At 28.6% G+C, this 17598-nt stretch overlaps 2 protein-coding genes and 1 pseudogene across 3 annotated transcripts; 2 read left to right on the top strand and 1 right to left on the bottom strand.

The window, feature by feature from the left end:
* Positions 1 to 296: 296 nt before the first annotated feature.
* Positions 297 to 1933, bottom strand: LOC101266084 (probable glutathione S-transferase). Its single transcript, XM_004249500.5, has 2 exons — positions 1504 to 1933; positions 297 to 809 (listed from the first exon to the last, which is right to left on the bottom strand). The coding sequence occupies exons 1-2, from the start codon at positions 1810 to 1812 to the stop codon at positions 453 to 455; spliced, it is 666 nt and encodes a 221-aa protein (XP_004249548.1). The 5' UTR covers positions 1813 to 1933; the 3' UTR covers positions 297 to 452.
* Positions 1934 to 11674: 9741 nt separating this feature from the next.
* On the top strand, positions 11675 to 15708 carry LOC101265786 (protein NRT1/ PTR FAMILY 5.6-like). 2 transcript variants are annotated; one of them, XM_069290611.1, is made up of 4 exons: positions 11675 to 11897; positions 13669 to 13883; positions 14012 to 14556; positions 14718 to 15708. In XM_069290611.1, exons 1-4 carry the CDS (start codon positions 11759 to 11761, stop codon positions 15589 to 15591), a joined length of 1773 nt encoding a protein of 590 aa, XP_069146712.1. In that variant the 5' UTR covers positions 11675 to 11758; the 3' UTR covers positions 15592 to 15708. The 2 variants fall into 2 exon arrangements, with proteins under 2 accessions (XP_069146712.1, XP_010312293.1); XM_010313991.4 differs by having other exon boundaries at positions 13669 to 13886.
* A 1457-nt stretch (positions 15709 to 17165) lies between these two features.
* LOC112939946 (U6 spliceosomal RNA) lies at positions 17166 to 17262 on the top strand (annotated as a pseudogene).
* The last annotated feature ends 336 nt before the right edge of the window (positions 17263 to 17598 follow it).

Below are 17598 nucleotides of genomic sequence, written 5' to 3'. Positions count from 1 at the left end.
TCGGTACAATTTAACTTTTTTGTATTTTGAAAAAGGATTAAAAATATCTCTTTATTTTTATTTATTAGTTAAATTCATCACTCATTATATTATTGGAGAAGTATTCAAAAGTACTCTTTTCGTGGACGTGAGATATTGAAAGTGAATTTGAGCGATTTTAATCATAATGGACATTTTAAGTACTTAAATAATTATAAAAGTATGTTTGATCGATAGTATGACGATAAATAAACTTAACTAAAATCTTTATTTTTGTTATGACAAGTCTTATTCCTATGGAGCTGGCTAGACAAATATTTCTCCAAATGACAACTTTTATTTTCAAAAAGAAAACATAAACAACAATAAAATATAATGGAGACTTTTTTAATACATTCTCGACTCAAGTAAAGCACAAAAAAAATCACTACAAATGTATAAAACTAAAACCACGGGAAATTGTATTTAAATATTCATTTGGAAATAGCCGCTACAGCTTGAACTCGAGACTTAAAATATCCTAGCAACATTTCTCTAGAGGGCATATTTTCCTTAACTCTGTCGCAATTAAGATACTCATCTCTCCAGGCACAAAAATTAGGAAAATTTTCACTAGTCACGAGTACAACCCCGGTGGCTTCTTCAACAATTCCTATCCAAAATCCGACAAAATTGGCTACTACGTCAACGAATCCGATATTGTCTCCCCCAAAAAACTTCTTGTCCTTAAGTTCATTATCGATAACTTTAAGGACCTCATAAGCTTCTTCTTTATCTTTTTCTTGCTCATCTCCTTGGCTCCACAAAGCTTTCCACACTGCTGGTAAGCACTGAGAAAAAAATAAACAAACTTTAATTAATCATCCTAATAACTAATTAGAGAGTAATTTGATTAAAAAAAATTGAGTATTAAATGTCAAAATTTTGACGGAGCAAGTAATATGAAGTTTAAAGTAAAATTATTCGATAGAAAATGATTATTGTCATAAACGAGAAAAGTCATTTTATTTCGTCATAATTAATTTTTTTTCTTCTAATAATCAAAAACAACAATTTCCTTATAAAATAATTTTCTAGAAAAGACAAATAATTTCGTTAGTAATCATTCAATTTTTACTTTATCGTATCAAAAGTATTGTGAAAAACAAGGAAGACGATTGACTTGCTTCAATATAAAGAAGAGTTGCCTTTTTTTTTTTTACAAAAGTAATTTAGTAAAATTTGTCAATAAATAAAAGTTAAATAATCATCCCAATGACTCTCTCGGTACCAAATATAAAATATATTATTTGCATTAACATTTGATCATAAATTTAATAAAAATTGAAAAAAGAAAAAGGATAGTTAATTTTGTGTAGAAAAATGAAGTTTTAAAATTGTAAGTACTAAATTTCACCTACAAACTAATTCAAACTATGTTTTGAAATTCAGTATATATTTCATAAACAAACAATTTTTTTTTGAAAATCAACTTTCAAAATCTACAATCGAACATAAACTTATGTAAAAAAACAGTCGATTTACCTTTTCATCGAGGAACTTCACCCAAAAACGCGCGATAGCTCTATCATAAGGATCTTTAGGCAATATAGATGGTCCTTCAAAGGCTTCATCAATATACTCAATTATAACAAGTGATTCAGCAATAGGCTTATCATTATGCAACAAAACTGGAATTTTCTTATAAACTGGATTTGATTTAAGAAGTAAAGGGCTTTTATTTTGTAAATCTTCTGTTATAAATTCATATTTTACCCCTTTTATTTTTAAAGCCCATTCAACTCTTTGACTGGCTGGGCTCCCATAAACACCAAGCAATTTCACTCTTGACATATTTTTATATAACTTCTAGTTGTGTGTTAGAAGATTTTGTTATGGTTGTGTTACTCTTCTTTGGTGTTTTTTTATAGCTCGGTCTAAAAATGGGAACGGATTACTATGGACTTGGTGATAATAATTATCGTAGTATACGTCAATTAAATAAATTTTTTGTTTGACAACTGCTGTTGACTAATCAATATGTTTGTATTTGCGCTGACGATTCATACGAAGTCGTGGAAGCTTCTACACATTTAATTATTGTTGTCTGCTTTTGAAATTTCTAGATACACATGACATGACTTGTAATTTTTTTTAATTTTAATTTATTGTTGGTTTAGTTTTAGAGATCTTTTTTTCGAAGTTCCGCTATATAATATTTTTTTTATTTTGATTTTTTTTGTAATCATTTTTTTAAAAAAAATTTTAGTTTTATGAGTTTGGTTTTGATATTAAACAAAGTACTTTCTTCATTTTATTTAGTTTGTCTTTTTTTTTTTATATCTCTTTCTTACTGACTCGAAGTACACGTGTAGAACAATTGTCTTTACATGCTACAAAAAAATTGTGTATAACAAGATAAAGAATCGAACCTTCATTAATAAGACCAGCGTTTAGATAGTTAACCAACTGACTTAGATTTGTGTTCCATATTTTTGTATTCCCCCAAGAGTCACTTTTGCTTTTTCTATTCCCTTTTTCTCAATGAGAAACCTCCGGTCATATTAAAAAAGATATAGTGTAATAAAATGTGTAGAAAGGATATAACAAATATATGATCAACGATATATTTGAAATCCAAACAAAAATATTGAACTTTTTCTTGCAAGAGCAAACGTACCAAACTTTAGACACTATTTGTAATTTCAATATTTTTTTTTCAATTTCAATCGTGTATGTCTAAAGTTGATGCTGATGTAGCTAAACTTAAAAAATTGTCTATACCTTAAGGCCCAAAATTTTCAAGCCCGAAGATGACAGCCCATTCGAGAGCTCATAACATTAAAGCCCACGGGCCTATGTAAAAGTTGAAATTTGGGACATGCTAATGATGACTTTAAAGTTAATTTTGTGTTAAGTTGATCAAAATTTAAAACAAAAAATTTGATGAAGTATCAGAAGATGAGAATACTTTATAAATTAGTGCAAAGATAGAGAAATTAAATATTCTAGATTAGAGTTAATATAGAGAAATATAAGAATACTCATAAACTAGGTAATCATATGGTGTTAATATATATATATATATATTTTTTAAATAGAAAATGATTTATGTGATAATAATTATTAATAGATCATATTAATAGTCAAGTTACGTTCAAGACCTTTACTCGCTTTAATACATTAAGAAAAGTTTAAAGTTAATAGAACGAAATATGTTAGTTATTTTAGACTCATATTGCTTTCGTCAATCACTTTTATTTGTCACAGTTTGATTTGACACACATTTTATCAAACTATCCCGGTCCCTATGAAATGATGTTTTGAAACTAATTTGGATAAGATTATTTCATGCTGAGGATAAAATATGGTTTGTCAAAAGTGACAAGTAAAAATGAAAATCTATTTTAAAAATAAATCACTAAGTAAAAAAAACGAAGGTAGTAATATTTCATAAAAATTAATCATGTTAATATTAATGGTCCTCTAAAAGGAACATGTTCCGTAAAAATCGAAAAAATAATCTCCCGAGTAAAAAAAGAAAAATCACGTTTTATAAGTTACATTTCAATTGATCGTCTCCTTTTCACCTCTCATTACCACCGCCATCCCCACCACCACCACCCCATCTCTCATCACCCTATCCTCTCCACCCCACCCCCTTTACTCCCATCCCCACCTTCACTTTAATAATATTTTCCTAGATTATGTATATTTTAAGACAGACATATTTTTTCTTTTTTAAACTATGTGGTGGATTTGATAGGCAGGTCACTAACGAGAATTTTCGTAGCACGAATATAATCCCCTTCATCTTTAATCAAAGCTTTAAGGTTTAGACATTGTATATGAATTTTTTTTGGATAGGCACTTCCTCTTTTACAAGATCATATGCGGTGTAAATTTAAATTATAAGTGCTTCAATGCAGATACTGAATACTGAATTAATCTGATATTAACAGAAAAAGGTGTAGTAGTCAGGTCCAACAATCTATATCTCCAAAAGATGATCTCCTTTTTCCATGTGATTAGAGATATATTAAAGCAAGCATGATGAATGATATAGATGTTTACTTTTAAATTGATTTGAGATCAAATTGTCCTTTTAGTCTAGTTAGGGTGCAAGGTCACAAAAAATTAAATAAGCCTTGTGATAAATTTCCTAATTTTTCACATTAAATGATACTAATTCTTCATTTCTTCTCTTTAGGCACTGATTATATCACCTGTCTCATTTAGTGGCCTTTCTACTCTCAATCAACTATAGTAAGGTTGAAGAAATTCACATGTGGCTTGTCTAGGTGATCTTTTAAGACTTGTCATAGAAAATAGTAATGAATCTTTGAGTTAACAAGAGGACATGACATATAAATATTGACATATCGCTGGAACACATGATATAAATTTAGTTTGTGCTTGATTTGTCATTCCCAACAGGTTTGGCTTTATATTTGTTCAAAAAAGAGAGGGGGAAAAATAGAAAGAAGAAAGAAGCTCTCTAGATCTTTGCAGCGAGTCGAAATTGTCACACATTTTAACATAATATCAAGTCAAATTCATTTAATTCTTGCTTCACTCGATATTGAATATCCATATTATTTTGTCCCCGCTTGGCAGACCTAATATAAGGGTGTGGGGGTGTTGAATTATCCCATGCATGTGGATGGGTGGCAAATTGAACTAGGTTATATATGATGTTGAATATTCTTCGCTTCGTAAATTTTTGAAGATGAGTTAAATTTAAGGTTCGTTTTTAACATAATATCAAACTAAATAAAATTTTTAAATTGGATCAAATCACCATTTATTTCGAAATGAATTTTAACATACTTCATCCTATAAAAGTTTAATCTGACACGTAAAAAAACATCTTGAAAATATAATTACCTTCAAAGTGAAAATCGATTGCCTTGTTGGTAAGCTTATTAAACAAGACGACAAGTAGCTTCATCATATAAAAGCAATTTTAAAGCTCGCAGATATCAATTAAAATTTAATAAATAGACTATTTATGAAATTTGGTGTATAGACTTTTTGTCAAATGAATTGGTCATATACATGCATGCATTTGGTATAAGGGCAACGCTAAACGGTTGGAAAATTTGCTCAAAAATTTAAAAAGTTTATAATATTAATTTTAGGGATAAGGGTCTGAAAAATATCTCAACTTTGGTTGAATTTATTAATTTATTATTGCGATACTAAATTTTATGAGAACTTATTATCTTCATAAACTATTTAATACTGTATTTCTTATCCCCTGAACTATTTAATAGTATATTCTAAAGGTATATATGTACCCACGTCGACATATTACTATTTATAATTTTGCATATTTTTTATGCCCACGTGGGAGAATATATATGTTTAAAATATAGTATTAAATAGTCTAGGGAGGTAATAGGTCCCCATGAAAGTTTAGTATCGCAACAACAAACTCGATCAAAGTTGAAATATTTTTCAGACCCTTATCCCTTTTTTTAATCATAGAATAAACTCATTTTTTTTCCACTTTTAATTAAAAGGTATAAAGTTAAAAAGACAAAAATGTTCAAAAAGATAAAATAACATAGTGTGAAATATATTATTTTATCATTCCAGCCAAATTCCAACCAAAAGGATTCTTCCTTGTTATAAATAATCATAAACTCTTTTTTTTTCTTTTATAATAAGTGCTAAATCAAATAAATTTGCATAAAATGAAGAAACGGAATACACACACAAAAAGGGCCCAAATATTTTGTAAGAAGAAGAAGATTTGTGATTGGGATGTACCAAAGACTAGTTAGAAATTTTTATTTTTTATTTTTTATTTTTTTATTTTTATATATATAAATAGAAAAATTAACCATTATCACAATATTTTACTTAGTTGGGGAGCATAATTTGTCTTCCACCAATAGATATATATATATATATATATTATTAAAAACTTTAGAATTCCTCCTTGACTATATTTGCCCAAATTATGAAATTGTCCACTCAATTTGACTAAATTTAAGCACTTTGTCAACTTGGTAATCATCAATATATAGCCCTTAAAACAACAGAAAATAAATAATATTAACGTTCCAATAAATCATTAATAATAAAACGTGTAAAATGTCTTTTTTCCCCTACAATTGTCAGCGCATTTCCTCATATTCAATTCATTTGGCCAAGTTTCTAACTAAATTTAGATTGCAATTTATAGATAATACTTGACGTGCTAAAATTTTAAATACATTATGATATTATTAAAATGTAACTTGATTAAGTAATCAAAAACATATATTTTTTTTTTAAAAAAATTAAACTTTTATATGAGACCATCACACATATTAAACATAATTTTAAAAAAGAGAAAAAAAATTCATCCCTTTAAGCCTCAACATTATCTAAATAGCCAAAAAAAATAAATCATTATACATGTTTCGAAAATGAAAAATGGAAGGATCAAGTCTACGTACGAGGAGGTGCAACTGAATATGAACGGTTGAGTACTCTCGATACGAAATATAAATTTATATGTAAAAACTTCACTAAAATGAAAATAAATAATGAATATGATTTATAACCTTAAAACTATACATAATGAGACCATAGGTAAAAATCTTATAAATTTACACATAAAGATATGACACCTTAAATCTTATCTCAAAAGACAGCAACGAGTCAACTTTAATTTTAGATTTTTAGCCATCTACTAAAAAGATTAGATTCATTGGATTGTCAAGAAAAAGAATAGATTAAAGACAAAAATTACATCCCTATATATTTTTTTGGTCTTAAAATAAATGTCATTATAATAAAAATTAAATTACATCTATTAAAAAGATAATAAATATAATATATGATTTGCTAAATTATCTTTATTTACTAAATATTGTTTAAAAATTAAACACAAGAATATAACAATATAATTGGTAAACCATGTTAAAAATAACACTTATTTTAATACAGAGCGAATATTAATTTGCAAAGAATGAAAATCATGATTAGCACATGGTTTAATTCACAAAGTAAGCTTTATAAAAAAGATATCGTCACCATGAAATTGCTAGAAGCAAATTAATTAAAGACACGAGTACATGACAAGACTAAAGTTTCAAGCCATGGTCATTATTTGTCCCCATTATAATGTTAAACATTTCTTTTGACTTTTACTATAGTGGAATTCTTTGGTTAATATTATTTATACGAATAAATAATATTCACCATCGAGTTGCATTATTCACAAAGTATTATGTCTTTATTGAAGTTCTAAATTTATACTTGTTATGATAAAAAATAATTAAGTATCATGCGAAAATTAATAAAGTAAACTTTGAAAGATTATGAATAAAAAGACAATTAAAAAACATATTAAAAGATAAAGATTTTATATAGTTTGATCAATCGACTTACATTCACATAATGAAGATGATCAATCCGCTATATAAATGTGAGAGTACAGAATATTGAGAGAAGTAACCTAGCGCTATTTTCTTAGAATACAAAGAGGTTCGCACAAGTGATATCATATCATTGTGTCTAACCATTTCTCCTCCTACGTTAAACGCTCAAAGCCCCTAGGACTAGATTATGAATGTTATTTTACAAGAAACGAACCTCTATTTATAGACTCGTAAATATTTTCCTACAAGAAAAGAACTAACTAGAAATGAAAACTTTACGTTTTCCTTTTTTTTAAAAAAAGAGAACATCTTTATTGTAAAAAAACTCAGGACAAATAGCTAACAATACTAGGGTGTTTGAAAGACATTATGAATCCATATTTTACAAAAAGGAAGAACTAGTTCAGAAAAAGTTGATAATGTGTTATGTTTTCTTTTTAAGAAAAAAGAAAATCTATTTATCGTGAGAAACTTAGGATAAACTATAACACTATCAGAGCGTATGTTCGTAAAAAGTTATGCATATTTTATTGAAAATTATATCGTTATAGGTTCGCTCTTCAACAATATCAAAGAAATTCTAATTTAAAAGTAGACTTTATTAATTATAACATAATCAAGTCAGCAGGGGCGGATCACCCCTTGGCTGTCGAAAAATTATATTGTTTATATAGTTTATAGATTTTCAAGATTAATTATAATATATATATATATATATATATATATAACAAGTGAAATGTGTGGTTAATTAAGGGGTTGTAAAAAGTCAGATACTATTTTTATTATTAGGGTTTGACTTTTATATTATTTATTATATATTCAATAACCCAAATGAAAATATGTGGATGAGATTTGAGAATGACCCAAAACTATAGAAACTACTATTATATTATTACTTGTCCAAGAATGTGTGGTGAGTTTATTAATTATAATTAAGCTAGGACGCTATATGGTGCCTTATAAAAATATTTATTTAAGCTTAGTTGGGGAGCATAATTTGTCTTCCAACCAAGTGATGGAATATTGAAAGTTTACACCATATATATCTTCACCCAAATCATGAAATCTCCACTCAATTAATTACATTTACGCACTAATGTCTCATTAATCTTCAACATTAATTCCCTCATGAATCAGTCTTAAAGCAATTAACATCTTATAAAATAGGAATTCCAGATGAATCTAGGGATTTAACACGTTTTTCACGTGATGTAAGGTGTGTTCGGCGTGTATAAGAAAAAATATATTAAAATCTTTTCATGTTTATTAATTAAAATTCTTTAGAAATATTTTTTCTAAGAAAATAAATTTCTTAAAAATTGAGAAAAATGACTCAACGAAAAAAATAAAATTAACAATTGATAATTGATATAATTAATTATGTCTTCTGCACCCTCCAACACACCTCATCTGTACTCCGTCGTAAAGGGTTTTGTTACTAAATGGGTGCAACTATGTAAATTGTTTTTTATCAAGTATCAAATCTAGGGCCACCATTTCCCCCTATTTAGTTTAAATTAATCAAAGTGGAGTTTACTTAAATTAGCACTAATCTTTATTGGTGAGTTCCATTATATTTGCTTCCAGACGCATTATTTAAGCAACATAAATACATCTACATTTTCTTTTACTAGACGATTCTAATACGTCTGTGTTTTGGATAAGAATAATAATTTAATTATATTTTGACTAATCAAAAAGAAATTCATTGAAGTCTAATCAAAAGCAGTGTTTCAGATTTTCAGTTCATAGAGTATCTATTTTTTTTATATGAGATATTCGATATTCACATTAAATTAAAAAGAGACGAATAAAGTGCTCCTAAAGCTCCGGAATATTTATAAAAAAGTAGATAATTAAACGTACAATTCGAACCTTGTAACTTTTTTTTTTTCTAATATCTTATCTACAATTAACGTACAACAAAAATCATATATTTTATTCCCAAGGAAGACACTGCCGTATGGAAAAATACACAAGATGTTTACTTCAATGGACCACTTATTTATACGAGCATGCTAAAAAAAAAATTTAAAGTTTGTCACAAAGATTGTTTTTATCTTTACATACATATATAATACAAAGAAATATTCTTTTCTTAATATATATATGTATATACATAATTTTTTAACGAAAAAGATTTGTTTTAACACGTTGATACGATCATAAGATGTGAAGACATATCTTGAATTGAAATTTTTTGGTGTGAATCAAATATAAATAACGTCTCAATATGAACATCAAATATCGAAAAAAAGTCAAAACTTTTTATATTATAATAAAGTTATGAGCCAACTTGTTCTTAATTTTTATATATATATTTGGAAAGGTTAGGTAAAATATCCCCCCGCACATATATTTTTGCTATGTTCTTTTAATATAGAAGATATACGTCTTGTCTAACTCTTAATCTAAAAAATAACTTTTGATTAGTAAAGAAAAAAATATTTCTTATTTAGAGTATTTGATGTTACTATATGAACAATAGCACTCAATAAAAAAAATATATGATCGACACTTATATATAAATATATAAATATATTTATATATCACTTTTTGATAAGAATCATTTGATAGTAATACAACATATTCGATGTATCTGTTTTAAGAGATACAAATTTCTTCTACTCATAATTACAAATACAATTAGTTTGACTATTTGTCTAGGCTCATCACAATAGTCAACCTTATGAATAGAAACACATATGACATAATAATAAGTAATAACAGTATTTTCTTCCTGTTACAACTGTAATGGGATAAAATTCATCAGTCTAGCCTATTGATCAAGTCCAAGTGGAGAAAAATAGAAAGATCGAGTTTTGACCTTTGACCATTACAGTTAATTTAAAATATTATCTTTTAATAGATTTTTCGATCATAAGAAAATATCGTTAGTTTAGCCAAGAAACTAAAGTAGATCACTAATAGTTTTCATAGGGTTCACAAAAGTTAAATTGTACTCGCTATTTTGTCTAAATATAATTGTAATGTGCTAGAATATATATAATATTTCTTCTTTTTAGTAAAGGAAAAATGCTCTAAAAATTCAAATAATTTAATTTCATACTTCACTTTTCTTTTTACTTAGCTAGAAATAAGCGAAACTAATAGCTTTTGAGGTAGAGAAGAGTGGCCTGATGAAACAGGCATAAACAAGTAAAATTTATTCAAACAATTGAACACTTTTAATATTGATTGATAGATTAAGAATTCAAATCATGAAAATATTATTGATTCTCGATCAGAAAAAAAGAAAGAATAGAAGCTGAAATAAACCTTTGATTATTAGTGGGAGACATTTTTTTTCTTTTCTTTTAGCATTGACTTCCACATATCTTATTTATTTCCAGCAGCTATTTAAATAATAATTAACAAAGATCCTAAATCTTATATAAGATATTAAAGTTATGGATTAGTGGATTTGTGCTATGATCATTATAGGCATATTGTACATTGGTGTAACGACTAAGAATGCGCCAAGTGGCATTCAGACATTGGCTATGCATGGTCTCTGGGAATGTAAATTACATTAACGACCTTCATTTGATATTAATATTTTATTATGGCTAGTATCAAAAGATAGGACGTAAATAAAAATATTGAAATTTATGGACATATACCTACTAATTTTTTTAAAATATTCAATGATTATTACTTAATATAAATATAAAATTTGAATCAAAGTTACTGAAATGATAAAACACACGTGAAATTCTCCTAAGCTATTAGAGTTTAGAGGAGAATATATCTTGATATATGAAAGCTAGATTAAACATAGCAATATTGCACTCTTTCCTAATTATACTATTTCTCCTAACACCTAACGTACAAAGCCAAATCTCAAATTTCGAGTACAACATTCTTTGTTTTAGTAAAAAAGATGTGTTGATTTCGATAAAATACGAGCTTAGAAATGTAAATTTGAACCTGTTAAAAGTAATATAATTAAAATTATTATAGGACTTTATAATAGTTACCATCATGGATTTGATTGGATCATAAAGATATTTTTTTTTTATAGTTCGTCCCTCGTCACACAACTTTTATCGACTTTGTTTTATTTCACAAATTATGTCAATCGTATGAGACACAATATACAAAAACTTAGGACCGTAAATTAATGTTATTCCTCATGTACACATTTAGGGACAAAAAAACAACTTTAATTTAGTGGAATATATTGTATGTTCTTCCTCAGTCACAGTCACTACGATAAAATTTAATAAATAAATAAATTTCATAATCTCAATAATTAAACTTTAATTAGTCAATATCAGTCAACAGGGATAATGTTCCTCTTTCTATATAAGGTGAGCAAACCAAAGCTGACAACACACCAATTTGTTATCTCACATACTTTAGTACTTATTGTTATATATACATATATCTTCTTTTTTGTTTTTTTAATAGCAAAAAAAATAATGGATAAAATAAAGAGTAGAGAAGAATTAGTAGAATTTGATGAGCAAAAATGGGTTAATGATTCTTCTTTGGATCATAAAGGAAGAGTTCCTCTTAGGGGTTCAACTGGTGTATGGAAAGCTTCTCTCTTCATTATTGGTAAGTAATTTATAACCATGCATACTTTTAGTCATATTGAGTCTGGATGAAAATTCTGTCTTCGCTACTGATATCAGTATAGCCTTTTACTTATGTTGTCTAGTCAGTAAGAGTGTTTTAGTTTATTGTTTCTTGATATGGTCTTGGAAAATCTTCATTCGTGAGATAATTTTAAAGTTCAGTCAAGTTCAAGATTTGTTTTTTTCCATAAAACATCAAAATCAAATTCATTCATATTTTTGTTTATTTACTAATGTAATTAGGTTTGTTTGAAGCAATAGTGTCCATTTTTTGTCAATTGTTTCATCTCTGTGATGCTCTTGCCATCCACGAGCAAATAATTTAAAAACTTTAGTCTAAAACAAACAATTGAAGTGAAAAAATAGAATGAAAAAAAAAAGTAGCACATAAAACGACAATATCGTCGAGGGTCCTCAAAAGCATTATTTGTATAATGTAATATGAAAGTGTTATTATATGTATCTTTATCTCATTTTCTTTGATTTTTATGGACCCAAATTCACGTGGGTTGATAAATTGTCTACGTTACACCTCTTAAGTTATTGAGCATATACTACAAACATTACTTAGTAAAATAGCATTTATATAATCAACTAATTCATCTTTCAGTAAAAGAATACTCCATTCGTCTCATTTTAACTGTCATTTAAGTTAGAATAATTATTCGATAATATAAGGTTTAGTTAATGCTATTGTTTCTGATTATACTTTTTATATTTAAGAAGAATGCATCTTGTAATTAAATAAAGATAAGTTAGTAAATTATACTTTATATTTATTGTTTCTTTAATAAAAATAAGAAAATGAATTAAAATGACAGTTAAAATAGAACGGAGCGCTTAATTGCCTTTTCAAAACCATTTGAACAGAATGGTTAATAATAAGCATACCACAAAACAGTTTTTGGTTTGCCTTTTAAGAGCACTTGGTTGGCACACTTTGACACTAATTTGACAAAAATAGCAAATGTCATGTCTAGTGGATAACTCAGTGCTGTCAGCAACATACTTTCTGTTTTTTTCTAAAAATAGATTAATGAATATAAACTTTTTTGGTCAGTATATGAATCATATATAAGAACTGTATTCCAAAGTAGTTATAAGTTCCACTACTAGACTCCACTTGTTGTCAAATAGCGGAATCAGAATTTCAACTAATTGTATTCATGGTAATAAAAAATAAACATAGGAAGAAGTCAATAAAATTCAACATGTACTATATGCTCATATAAAATAATTTTGACTTTGTATATCACTTCTTTTTAGTAATTTGACACAAGATCTTTTCTTTAGAGGAGATTAGCTTCTCCTTTTATCAACAAATTCCTTTCATTTGCTATTTTGTTTTCGTTATTTTCTTTTTTGATAAAAAAAGATCTATCAGAAACAATCTCTCTACCTCCACAAAAGTAGCATGACAATAAAAATAACTTTTAACGGCATTAAATATTGACATTAATAAAGAGTATTAAAGTCTTTATCGATATTGATTAAGTGTCATTAAAATCAATGTCGCTAAAGCCTTTAGGGACATATACAAAGAGTGCTGATTGCCGCTAAAGATACATATTTAGTAGCAATTAACTGCAAATGATCATTTTTGATGTAGTGTAGGGTAAAGTTTGTCTACATTGAACTCTCCGTAGACCTCAATGATGGTGGGATTACATTGAATATGTTGTTGTTGTTAACGTGTTCCTTTCTTGGTTATGCAAATAAGAGACAGTGATGAATTTTCACCCTTGTAACAGTAATTGAATTCAGTGAGAGGCTAAGTTACTTTGGATTAGCCACAAGTTTGATTATTTACTTAACAAAAGTCATCCATCAAGACCTCAAAACAGCTGCAAAAAGTGTCAATTACTGGTCTGGTGTCACCACTTTGATGCCATTGCTTGGAGGATTTCTTGCTGATGCGTTCTTGGGAAGATTCTCCACAGTTCTTGCCTCTTCCATTGTCTATTTGGTGGTAACAATATTATATATCGAACACACAAATTTTATAGCTAAACAGTTGTTATGTTATGTGCTATTTAACAAAAAAATTAACGATAAAGTTCATAACTAATAAATAACCAAATGATCTTCTTGCAGGGCTTGATTCTCTTGACAATGTCTAGAGTGATCCCGAGTTTGAAACCTTGCGACAATGACCTATGTCACGAACCTAAAAATGTCCACGAGGTGATTTTCTTCCTCGCGATCTACTTGATCTCAATTGGTACCGGAGGTCACAAGCCGTCTCTTGAGAGCTTCGGAGCTGATCAGTTTGATGATGACTATGCTGAAGAAAGAAAGAAGAAAATGTCATTTTTCAACTGGTGGAATTTTGGACTCTGTTGTGGACTATTACTAGGGGTTACTCTGATTGTTTATGTACAAGACCGCGTTAGCTGGGCTATGGCGGATTTGATCCTTACACTAGTAATGGCGTCTAGTATAATCATCTTCGTTGCAGGTAGACCGTTCTATCGTTATAGAAAGGCCACTGGAAGTCCCTTAACACCAATGCTACAAGTATTTGTAGCTGCAATAAGAAAAAGAAGTCTTCTTTTTCCTGCCAATCCTTCTCATTTATATGAAATTCCCAAATCCGACACTAGCCAAAGGAGGCTTTTATGTCACACTGAAAAGCTCAAGTAAGTTTCGAACATCATACTCTCTCTCTGTCTGTTTCAATTTGTTTGTCTGGTGATACGTGACATATTGTACCAAAATGTTCATGCAAAGTTAAGACAAACAAATTGAAACAGACAAAGTAATGTTATGCAAATTTAATTTGCGATTCTTCTTTTTATAGGTTCCTTGATAAAGCTGCAATTGTTGATGGAACACAAGATTCAACAGTACAGCAACAGAATCCATGGAGACTTGCAACTGTAACGAAAGTGGAAGAATTGAAATTAGTTATCAATATGGTTCCCATTTGGCTAACAACTATACCATTTGGTATATGTGTAGCACAAACCACGACATTTTTCATCAAGCAAGGCGTGACTCTAGACAGGAAGATACTTCACGATTTTGAAATCCCCCCTGCATCAATATTCGCGTTAGCTGCTATTGGAATGATAATATCCCTCACTATCTACGACAAAGTCCTCGTGCCTGTCTTAAGACGGGCAACAGGAAATGAGAGAGGGATTAGTATCCTCCAAAGGATTGGTATTGGAATGATCTTCTCTGTTTCTACTATGGTCGTTGCAGCTTTAGTCGAAAGAAAAAGACTGAATCTTGTACAGAAAGATCCACTCGAAGGCTCGAGTAGAATGAGTGTGTTTTGGCTAGCACCACAATTCCTTATAATTGGAATAGGAGATGGATTTACCTTAGTTGGATTACAAGAATATTTCTACGATCAAGTGCCTGATTCGATGAGAAGTTTAGGCATTGCATTTTACCTAAGTGTAATTGGTGCTGCAAATTTTGTTAGCAGCCTATTGATAACAATTGTGGATCATATAACAGAAAAAAATGGCAAGAGTTGGTTTGGGAAGGATTTGAATAGTAGTCGTCTCGACTATTTCTACTGGTTGTTAGCTATCATGACAGCAGTGAATTTGTGTGTTTATGTCATTGTTGCGAGGAATTATTCGTACAAGAATGTTCACTCTAAGGCGACTATGTCTGTGGCTGTTTGCAACGATACAGATGATCGCGAAGCAATGGCTTAGTATATGTATATTTGTTGTTCTATAAGTTGTATGCTACTGAAATAGTAGTAATATCAGTGTATTCTGACGAGTGAAAAGGAAATAAGAAAATTCCTCTGCATTTTTCCTTGTTCACAACTTTTGAGTGCAATGTGTCATTGCTACATTGTATATCACTGTATATCATACGTATATCACACACGAAGGGGATGCATCATAACTATATCACCATTTTCAACTATAGTACCAAATGATGTGGATGGATTGGGGATAGGATTGCAAGAAATCATGTAGGAAAATATAAATAATTACCATCCACCAAAATAATAATCCGTTAATATATATATATATATATATATATACACACACACACACAAAATAATGTATATATTTTGTATATTTAACTAGCAAATGTAATTGTTTTGGGCCAACTAGCGAAATGTGTAACTTGCCTTTTTACTATTAACCTCTCAAAGAGAATATCCACTACTAGAAACTAGGGCCGTCCAATATCGAATCGGAATCGATAATCTCAATTAAAATTTTTTCATTGATTTATCAGTAACGGTTTATTGGTTTAGCAGTTTAGATAATTATTTTGATTTTTTTTTCGTTTCGGGTTATTGATTCTTAATGGTTAGAGGTTTTTTCTTAGTGAGTTAATCGATAATCTGATCGTAAATTAAATAATTGTATCTATACCATTTTGTATATAAAGTCTTTGATTTAGAGTTTAGTTTCCTACTTTTAGTTCAGGCTATCTCAAAAATCATGGTTATTCTACAATGTAAAAGTGTTTGCTTTCGAGCAAGATGCAACTTGTGAACTCATGTGCATGATTCATTTGATTTGTCACATTGTTTCTAGGTGATTCCCATTAATTTATTTTTGAGTCAAATCTTAACAGTTAAACCGATAACCGAACCAATAATTGATGTGTCAATATTTTAATGATTCTATAACGGTTTAACATCTTTACGAGCCGATAACCAAAAACTCAAATCGATATACTTCAAAACCGAACCGACAGATAAACGGCCCTACTAGAAACAATTAAACAAATGTTATTTATACTAAGACTTTATGAAATATTGTATTATAAAATATGATTTTTCCACCCCCATTCCAATAAAACCAACTCAGAAAAACACATGATGGAAAACAAATTCTTGCTGAAATACTGATAACTTCCTACTTTTTCTGTGAAAATATCACTATATAATTTTCTTCTCACTGATTGAATTAAAATATTTATAAAAATATTCATGAAAAAAATAGTAATTTTTTAGAGCGATCCATGAAAATCAAAGTAAGATCCTCTAAAAATGTGGGGTGGGGGGGTAGGACATTCATTGTAAGATTCTAATTAAGGTTCTATCCATGCACTAAGGTTTCAAAATTGCAAAAATAACCAAAATTGCATTTTTGGACATCTCAGATTTTTTCATCTAAGGTCATTTCATTTCATGGTGTCTTATCATAAGTTTTATTGATACCTAAGAGCACAGTTTGTCTCCACCTTAAATTCCAAAGGTATAATTGTTATTTTTCTTTGTTCACCCTAATAATGAAATTCTCCGCTCAATTAATCAAACAATTATTATTATCTGATAAAATTGAAAGGATACAGAGAATATTAGCATGATCTATGTGCAAGGATAACACACAAAACAAGAATGATTCAAATTTTTTGACAAGAGAGAATTACTCAAATAGTAATCAAGCATTCTTTACTTACAATCCGAAAGTATAAACACGAATAATCAATAGAGCTAGCAAAGTAAAAATATTTCAAACTTAAATCAATATGAATATCATTTGTAATCTCACGTATTTCATTCGATTATAAAAAAAATATATTAATCAAATTAATTATGATAAATATATATTATTGCGCACTCACTTTTTCGCCCCACCCAAAAAAAAAGGGGGGGGGGGGGTAAAGTATAATCTCAAGTAGTGCAATTTTTAATCATCTAAAAGATTTGATTCATCAGTATAGCCAATGAAAAGTGATCAACGACATGA

This window comes from Solanum lycopersicum, chromosome 10 (genome assembly GCF_036512215.1).
Source record: "Solanum lycopersicum chromosome 10, SLM_r2.1".
Classification (NCBI taxonomy): domain Eukaryota; kingdom Viridiplantae; phylum Streptophyta; class Magnoliopsida; order Solanales; family Solanaceae; genus Solanum; species Solanum lycopersicum.
Note: the sequence above shows the minus strand (reverse complement) of the source record. Positions and strands in the feature narration are given on the sequence as shown.

Coding starts and splice junctions, on each gene's coding strand:
- LOC101266084 (XM_004249500.5), bottom strand. CDS start 1,812: ATGTCAAGAGTGAAATTGCTTGGTGTTTATGGGAGCCCAGCCAGTCAA. Junction 810..1,503: donor TGAAGTTCCTCGATGAAAAG/GTAAATCGACTG, acceptor TTTTTTTCTCAG/TGCTTACCAGCAGTGTGGAA.
- LOC101265786 (XM_010313991.4), top strand. CDS start 11,759: ATGGATAAAATAAAGAGTAGAGAAGAATTAGTAGAATTTGATGAGCAA. Junction 11,898..13,668: donor AGCTTCTCTCTTCATTATTG/GTAAGTAATTTA, acceptor CCCTTGTAACAG/TAATTGAATTCAGTGAGAGG. Junction 13,887..14,011: donor CTTCCATTGTCTATTTGGTG/GTAACAATATTA, acceptor ATCTTCTTGCAG/GGCTTGATTCTCTTGACAAT.